General features: G+C 43.4%; 1 protein-coding gene across 1 annotated transcript in view; it reads right to left on the reverse strand.

The window, feature by feature from the left end:
- Nucleotides 1-1,889: 1,889 nt before the first annotated feature.
- Nucleotides 1,890-9,372, reverse strand: part of LOC138357766 (uncharacterized) — a 21,617-nt gene continuing 14,134 nt past the window's right edge. The window contains exons 5-6 of the mRNA XM_069314815.1: nt 9,284-9,372; nt 1,890-2,012 (exon numbers count right to left, since the gene is read on the reverse strand). The exon at nt 9,284-9,372 is cut by the window's right edge and continues 59 nt beyond it. Of these exons, the coding sequence (XP_069170916.1) occupies nt 1,890-2,012; nt 9,284-9,372 (212 nt within the window). The remainder of the gene's footprint in view (nt 2,013-9,283) is intronic.

The raw sequence follows: 9,372 nt of genomic DNA on the forward strand, positions 1-9,372 counted from the left end.
AGACCAACGTCTCATCTGTATGACGACGTCTTAATAATGATGCCGGGCCGTGCTAGCAGAGGAGGTGGGAGAGTGAGAGAGCAGGGAGGCCTCGAGCGAGAGAGGAGGAGGAGGAGGAGGAGGGATAGAAATGTAGAGGAGAAAGAAAGAGAAAGAGAAGAAAATGAGGTGAGAGAGGTGGAGAAGGAGTTGTGGGTAGCAAGAATAACGTAGCGACCAGCAAGTACTTGGATCACACATTTTGGTCCGTAACACGTTCGAAACATGGAGTGTCGCATGAGGGAACGAATAACACAATGATGAACGTGGAGCACCGCATTAATAAAAGAACGCAGCTGCTGAGAGAACGCATGAAGTGTGAGAAATCGAATTAAGGTTTCCTGGAGGAACGGCAAGGAATATTAATTAAGAGAATGGTAGTCTAGGGATATCTTAGGAGGGATGGTTTTGATACCCATGAATAGCAGCTCATGGAGGCTCGGAAGAACGTCTGGGCAAAAGAACGTGCGGGATACTTCATGATTTAGGGAATGAGTGAGAGAGATGAAGATCATAGAGAACGTAGGTAGAATATTGGGTGAGGAGAGGGGTGGTGGAACGTTCAGGGTCCAGGGTGGAACGTTCGGGGGCCAGGGTGGAACGTTCAGGGTCCAGGGTGGAACGTTCGGGGGCCAGGGTGGAACGTTCAGGGTCCAGGGTGGAACGTTCGGGGGCCAGGGTGGAACGTTCAGGGTCCAGGGTGGAACGTTCAGGGTGCCAGAGTGGAACGTTCGGGGGGCCAGGGTGGAACGTTCGGGGGGGCCAGGGTGGAACGTTCAGGGGCCAGGGTGGAACGTTGGAGACCAGGGTGGAACGTTCGGGGGTCCAGGGTGGAACGTTCGGGGGGGCCAGGGTGGAAAGTTCAGGGGCCAGGGTGGAACGTTCAGGGGCCAGGGTGGAACGTTCAGGGGGCCAGGGTGGAACGTTCGGGGGGCCAGGGTGGAACGTTCGGGGGGGCCAGGGTGGAACGTTCAGGGGCCAGGGTGGAACGTTCGGGGAGCCAAGGTGGAAAGTTCAGGAGCCAAGGTGGAAAGTTCAGGAGCCAGGGTGGAACGTTCAGGGGCCAGGGTGGAACGTTCAGGGGCCAGGGTGGAACGTTCAGGAGCCAGGGTGGAACATGGTAAGCATATAAAGTCATGGGGGAACTCATCAGGACGATGATGACCAAATAACACATCAGCAGATGGAGAAACAACAACGTTTCGGTCCGTCGTGGACCAATAACGAGTCTTATGTCAAGACATACGACTTGTAATGGTCCAGGACGGACCGAAACATCGTCGTTTCTCGTTTTTTCTGATGTGGGATTTAGTCATCAAATCATAAGAACATAAGAACAAAGGTAACTGCAGAAGACCTACTGGCCCATACCAGACAGCTCCTATTTATAACCACCCAATCCCACTCATATATAACCACCCAATCCGTAGTCCCAATCCGGATCTTCAACCATGTTATTGTGACTCATCGTCTGCACATCAGATCTTTTTGTGGGCAATGCATATTATTGGGTGGGGGTCAGGTAGCATTATTGGACATCTGGGAGCAAGGAAAGACCAGAAAGAACGTGTGGGTGGTGCAGAATATTAAGGGGGCAAGTGAACGTGGTAGGACGAGGCAGGACAAGGCAGGACAAGGCAGGACGAGGCAGGACAAGGCAGGACGTGGGAGGAGGCAGGACAAGGCAGGACAAGGCAGGACGAGGCAGGACGAGGCAGGACGTGGGAGGAGGGTAGGTCAGCATGTGAGGACCAGTCCTAAAAGCACGAGGACACAAGTATACAAGTGCAGCCCAGCTCATCTTCGCAGAAATACTTCATAAGACGACGTAATTCTGTTTTAAAAAGCTTTTATGTGGTCGAGATGAAGCTCTGAATAGCAAGACGCTTCGAGTCCGCTCGAGTGAGGGAGGACACGGAAGTAATTATTTTATCCTTCACCCTTTTCTCCTTCGTCTCTAATGAACACAAGCTCTAAAAATACAGAGCAGCGTCGCTGGAATGTAAACATTGAGATATTTATACATTTTGCTCTATATAAACACCAGCCATGTACGTGGTCAAATACACTTTCATTTTGCCTTTTTATTTTGCAATTTCGATGAAAATGATAAAATAGTAATTATTACCAATATTACGAGTGTATATAAATTATAAATATTTATTATAAGTTATAAATTAATTAAATAAATAATTAATTATATACTGGCAGGATGAATTTTATATCAATTACAGTTATTCATGCAAGTTGTGAGTGGATACTTGTATTCGTAAACAAGTTGAGTAGGAGAGGTTAGAGTGGTGGTACAGAGGGGTCAGAGGGGAGGTACAGAGGGGTCAGAGTGGTGGCACAGAGGGGTCAGAGTGGTGGCACAGAGGGGTCAGAGGGGAGGTACAGAGGGGTCAGAGTGGTGGCACAGAGGGGTCAGAAGGGAGGCACAGAGGGGTCAGAGGGGAGGCACAGAGGGGTCAGAGTGGAGGCACAGAGGGGTCAGAGTGGAGGCACAGAGCGGTTAGAGGGGACCCACAGAGGGGTCAGAGGGGAGGCACAGAGGGGTCAGAGTGGAGGTGCAGAGGGGTCAGAGGGGAGGCACAGAGGAGACAGAGTGGAGGCACAGAGCGGTTAGAGGGGAGGCACAGAGGGGTCAGAGTGGAGGCACAGAGGGGTCAGAGGGGAGGTACAGAGGGGTCAGAGGGGAGCCAAAGAGGGGTCAGAGGGGAGGTACAGAAGGGTCAGAGGGGAGGCACAGAGGGGTCACAGGGGAGGCACAGAGGGGTCAGAGGGGAGGCACAGAGGGGTCAGAGTGGAGGCTCAGAGGGGTCAGAGGGGAGGCACAGAAGGGTCAGAGGGGAGGCACAGAGGGGTCAGAGGGGAGGCACAAAGGGGTCAGAGTGGAGGCACAGAGGGGTCAGAGTGGAGGCACAAAGGGGTCAGAGGGGAGGCACAGAGGGGTCAGAGTGGAGGCACAGAGGGGTCAGAGTGGAGGTACAGAGGGGTCAGAGTCGTGGTACAGAGGGGTCAGAGAGGAGGCACAGAGGGGTCAGAGGGGAGGCTCAGAGGGGTCAAAGTGGAGGCACAGAGGGGTCAGAGTGGAGGTACAGAGGGGGTCAGAGAGGAGGCACAGAGGGGTAGAGGGGAGGCTCAGAGGGGTCAGAGTGGAGGCACAGAGGGGTCAGAGTGGTGGTACAGAGGGGTCAGAGGGGAGGCTCAGAGGGGTCAGAGTGGAGGCACAGAGGGGTCAGAGTGGTGGTACAGAGGGGTAAGAGTGGAGGTACAGAGGGGAGGTACAGAGGGGTCAGAGGGGAGGTACAGAGGGGTCAGAGGGGAGGCACAGAGGGGTGGCACAGAGGGGTCAGAGGGGAGGCACAGAGGGGTCAGAGGGGAGGCACAGAGGGGTCAGAGTGGTGGTACAGAGGGGTCAGAGTGGAGGCACAGAGGGGTCAGAGGGGAGGCACAGAGGGGTCAGAGGGGAGGCACAGAGGGGTCAGAGAGGAGGTACCGAGGGGTCAGAGAGGAGGCACAGAGGGGTCAGAGTGGAGAGGCACAGAGGGGTCAGAGGGGAGGTACAGAGGGGTCAGAGAGGAGCCACAGAAGGGTCAGAGGGGAGGTACAGAGGGGTCAGTGGGGAGGTACAGAGGGGTCAGAGGGGAGGCACAGAGGGGTCAGAGGGGAGGTACAGAGGGGTCAGAGAGGAGCCACAGACGGGTCAGAGGGGAGGCACAGAGGGGTCAGACGGGAGCCACAGAGGGGTCAGAGGGGAGGTACAGAGGGGAGGCACAGAGGGGTCAGATGAGAGGCACAGAGGGGTGAGACCGTTGGCACAGAGTAGTGAGACAGGAGGCACAGAGGGGTCAGAGAGGAGGCACAGAAAGAGTAGAAAAAGAGTCAAATAAAGAACTTAAAGGTGAGGAACAGATCTGCCACAGAGAGGGGTAAACATAGAGGTGTTAGAAGAAAGACAAGTAAAAGTGAGAGTGGACTCACAGAAATACACCGAGCTCTCAGACATAATACACCGGGCTCTCAGACATAATACACCGAGCTCTCAGACATAATCGTCAAGTAGCCATGCAGACCCTTGGGGATGTTTTACCATGCAAGGCCACTGTGGCAAGGGTCATGTTAGAGAGCCCTTAGCACCCCAGCCTCTTGATTAGACCCGTGACCCCCACGGCTGACCTTACACATCCGTCATACAGCTTCCGGGTCGTTGCCGATTCGTGTCAGCTCTTCATCTCATTTGCATCACAATTAGCATTCAAGCTAAGCACGTAACAACGGAAGATCTGTCAGCTCGAGCATGCATTTACGCCAATATAGAAGAGGTGAGATTTGGGGGACGCCAGAAGTGTAAGAGTTTGTCTGACTGTTTCTCCTCGGGGTTATAACAAGTGAAGTTCTTTTAAATACTTTAATTCTAGTCTGAAATATTATATATATATATATATATATATATATATATATATATATATATATATATATATATATATATATATATATATATATATATATATATATATATATATATATATGTATATGGGAAGGGAGTACCACCTCTAGCTGGAAGAAGGGGGACCCATAGCCTCGGAGGAAACCACGCATAACGCATTAGAGGGAATGTTTAGATCCCCTCCAATACAGTTTCTGTGTGCTTTTCTCCTACCACCCCCTTCCTTGAATATTTTTTGTGCTTTATTATGCATTTGATGGTTACAAGATATACATGGGTTGATACAAAAATAATAATGCAAAAAGGTGCTTAAAGGTTATGGATCTCTTGAAGAACACAACAAGACCACGGAACCAGACCACGGAAAAGACCATCTTCACTCCTTCTGAAGATGTATTAATATGCGAAAGTACTTAATGAAATTCCTGTTTCAATTTTCCTCCGTAGTCTGACACTGTCATATATATATATATATATATATGTATATATATATATATATATATATATATATATATATATATATATATATATATATATATATATATATATATATATATATATATGTCGTACCTAGTAGCCAGAACGCACTTCTCAGCCTACTATGCAAGGCCCAATTTGCCTATTAAGCCAAGTTTTCATGAATTAATTGTTTTTCGACTACCTAACCTACCTAACCTAACCTAACCTAACTTTTTCGGCTACCTAACCTAACCTAACCTATAAAGATAGGTTAGGTTAGGTTAGGTAGGGTTGGTTAGGTTCGGCCATATATCTACGTTAATTTTAACTCCAATAAGAAAAAATTGACCTCATACATAATGAAATGGGTAGCTTTATCATTTGATAAGAAAAACATTAGAGAAAATATATTAATTCAGGAAAACTTGGCTTATTAGGCAAATCGGGCCTTGCATAGTAGGCAGAGAAGTGCGTTCTGGCTACTAGGTACGACATATATATATATATATGTGTGTGTGTGTGTGTGTGTGTGTGTGTGTGTGTGTGTGTGTGTGTGTGTGTGTGTGTGTGTGTGTGTGTGTGTGTGTGTGTGTGTATCACGAAAATAAACACGTGATTAAAAATGTGACAATGTCAGACCACGGAAAAGACCATCTTCACTCCTTCTGAAGATGTATTAATATGCGAAAGTACTTAATGAAATTCCTGTTTCAATTTTCCTCCGTAGTCTGACACTGTCATATATATATATATATGTGTATATATATATATATATATATATATATATATATATATATATATATATATATATATATATATATATATATATATGTCGTACCTAGTAGCCAGAACGCACTTCTCAGCCTACTATGCAAGGCCCAATTTGCCTATTAAGCCAAGTTTTCATGAATTAATTGTTTTTCGACTACCTAACCTACCTAACCTAACCTAACCTAACTTTTTCGGCTACCTAACCTAACCTAACCTATAAAGATAGGTTAGGTTAGGTTAGGTAGGGTTGGTTAGGTTCGGCCATATATCTACGTTAATTTTAACTCCAATAAGAAAAAATTGACCTCATACATAATGAAATGGGTAGCTTTATCATTTGATAAGAAAAACATTAGAGAAAATATATTAATTCAGGAAAACTTGGCTTATTAGGCAAATCGGGCCTTGCATAGTAGGCAGAGAAGTGCGTTCTGGCTACTAGGTACGACATATATATATATATATGTGTGTGTGTGTGTGTGTGTGTGTGTGTGTGTGTGTGTGTGTGTGTGTGTGTGTGTGTGTGTGTGTGTGTGTGTGTGTGTGTGTGTGTGTATCACGAAAATAAACACGTGATTAAAAATGTGACAATGTCAGACCACGGAAAAGACCATCTTCACTCCTTCTGAAGATGTATTAATATGCGAAAGTACTTAATGAAATTCTTGTTTCAATTTTCCTCCGTAGTCTGACACTGTCATATATATATATATATGTGTATATATATATATATATATATATATATATATATATATATATATATATATATATGTATGTATATATATATATATATATATATATATATATATGTATATATATATATATATATATATATATATATATATATATATATATATATATATATATATATTTATATTTATTTATATTTATATAGGTCCTTTACAATGTAGAATTATAAATGTTCATCAAGGTAATATGGAGACTGGTGAGAATGAGGTGTGGTGAACATTTAGAACAAATTTCTTTCGTCTAATAACTCGACCATGGATTCAACTAAAAGAAATTTGAATAATCAAACTGATTAAAATTCTATAAGAAAATGGCAGCAGAGAAGGAAGAACATAATGTCTTTCCATGATCGTTCCACAATGCCCCTCTCAGAGGGGGGCCAACTTAATCTAGGTGAATTAGATTGTTAATCTGGAAGTGCCAAGTTGAATGTGGACGTCCCTCCTTGCGACAAGAGAAAGAGTCATGGTGACATGGGAAACAGAATTGAGAGAGATAACTCTCTTGTAATTGCCGAATTGTCGGTAGCAAATCCGATTCTAATATAAGCCAAAGACCTTTCAGAGGAATTGCATATTCCTCCTTCATAACTAATGTTCTACTCATGATGCTACGCTAATTAGGAGACGCAAAATTTGGGTGTATCAGAATTTAAAAGAAAATTATCAAGATACAGGAAGATGAGGCGTGAAAAAATGGAGTTCTGTACATAAACCTTTAATTTAATTTAATATATTTGAGTTATGGGATTACGAGGAATGAAGATCGTGGGTCAGTAGTATGTATAGAGAAGGTCGCTTCAAGAATCAAAATATTATAGTCCTCGGAGACTATAATACAGTCTCCGAGACTTTAGTATAGTCCTCGGAGACTATAATACAGTCTCCGAGACGTTAGTATAGTCCTCGGAGACTATAATACAGTCTCCGAGACGTTAGTATAGTCCTCGGAGACTATAATACAGTCTCCGAGACTTTAGTATAGTCCTCGGAGACTATAATACAGTCTCCGAGACTTTAGTATAGTCCTCGGAGACTATAATACAGTCTCCGAGACGTTAGTATAGTCCTCGGAGACTATAATACAGTCTCCGAGACTTTAGTATAGTCCTCGGAGACTATAATACAGTCTCCGAGACTTTAGTATAGTCCTCGGAGACTATAATACAGTCTCCGAGACTTTAGTATAGTCCTCGGAGACTATAATACAGTCTCCGAGACTTTAGTATAGTCCTCGGAGACTATAATACAGTCTCCGAGACTTTAGTATAGTCCTCGGAGACTATATTATAGTCCTAAGCTTAGATATTACCAACTCAAATACATTTAAAACAATGTAAAAGCAGTAAATTATTATCTTTATTGACCAATATTGAAGACGAACGCTGGTCCTCGTGCTTTAATTAATTTTAAGCTGTTGGTTACTGGACTGGGTCATTAAAGACCTTCCTCTCTGTAATACACTGAACTGGGTCAATATAACAACCTTACTCACTGTAGGACATTGAACTGGGTCAATAACACGACCTTCCTCATTTAAGGACACTGAACTGGGTCAATAATTCGGCTTTTCTCACTGTAGGACACTGAACTGGGTTAATAATACGACCTTAATAATTGTACGACCCTGAACTGGGTCAATACTACGACCTTCCTCACTGTAGGACACTGAACTGGGTCAATACTACGACCTTCCTCACTGTAGGACACTGAACTGGGTCAATACTACGACCTTCCTCACTGTAGGACACTGAACTGGGTCAATACTACGACCTTCCTCACTCTAGGACACTGAACTGGGTCAGTACTACGACCTTCCTCACTCTAGGACCCTGAAATTGGCCACCGAACCTTAAATACTAATAATTAATTCTGGCCTCGACTTTGCTCCAAAATTAAGTTAATTATCCGGTTGAAAATTATCCCATGGGGATTATGGAGGGGGGCGAGGGAGGTTAAGGGTACGAAGGTTAATGCCCAATAATCAAGATGTTTATTATATCATACTGGTGCCACACTTAATGCTTCTTGAAGCATAGTCAGTAGTTTACTGGGTATTATGATGACATGCAGATGAAGTCACAATAACGTGGCTGAAAAGAAAGAAAAAAAGGAGAAAAACAGGAGAAAAACAGGAGAAAAACAGGAGAAAAACAGGAGAAAAACAGGAGAAAAACATAACAAGAGACGTGTTATGACATCACTGACTGGTCAAAACTAGACCTACATGTTGACCAGACAACACACTAGAAGTTGAAGGGACGACGACGTTTCACATACATATATCGAAAACAATATTTCAATAAGTATATGCAAATTATGGTCCTCGATTCTGTTTATGCAGAATTGAAGTAAAATAAAATATATATAAAATTTAATTTAATATATATAATTAACGTGGTGACATTTTTTTTTAATTTAGTATATGAAATGAAGGATTGGAAAGGATTGTGAAAGTTCATTGTAAGATATGTGATATACTTGTATCAAAAACTATGATGAAATTTATTATAATAAATCTTTTTTATATATATTTTTAATTTTAACAGTAACAATCTGAATGATTCACAACTATTTTTGAAACGACTGTGGTCGCTTCAGTTAATTTAAAAGATGTTTTATATGTTCTTTCCATATTCTACTTTCACGACGAATATGTTAAATTCTGGCTTTAGTGTTCATTATATAACATAGAGGATCTTGTGCCAAAAACTTAATAAATTAACGCTCACCAATTATTTTCACATTTATGACGTGTTTTGCTAAGTTCAATTTAGCATCCTCAGAGGTAGAAAGTGAATATAAAATAACTAACCAGGAATATATTGACCACGCGGATGTGAGTTGGGATGAGAGGTAGTACCAAGGTTGATCGAACTGGATAATCTGGTCCTGCATTCTCAA

The sequence above is a fragment of the Procambarus clarkii genome, chromosome 7 (genome assembly GCF_040958095.1).
Source record: "Procambarus clarkii isolate CNS0578487 chromosome 7, FALCON_Pclarkii_2.0, whole genome shotgun sequence".
Taxonomy (NCBI): domain Eukaryota; kingdom Metazoa; phylum Arthropoda; class Malacostraca; order Decapoda; family Cambaridae; genus Procambarus; species Procambarus clarkii.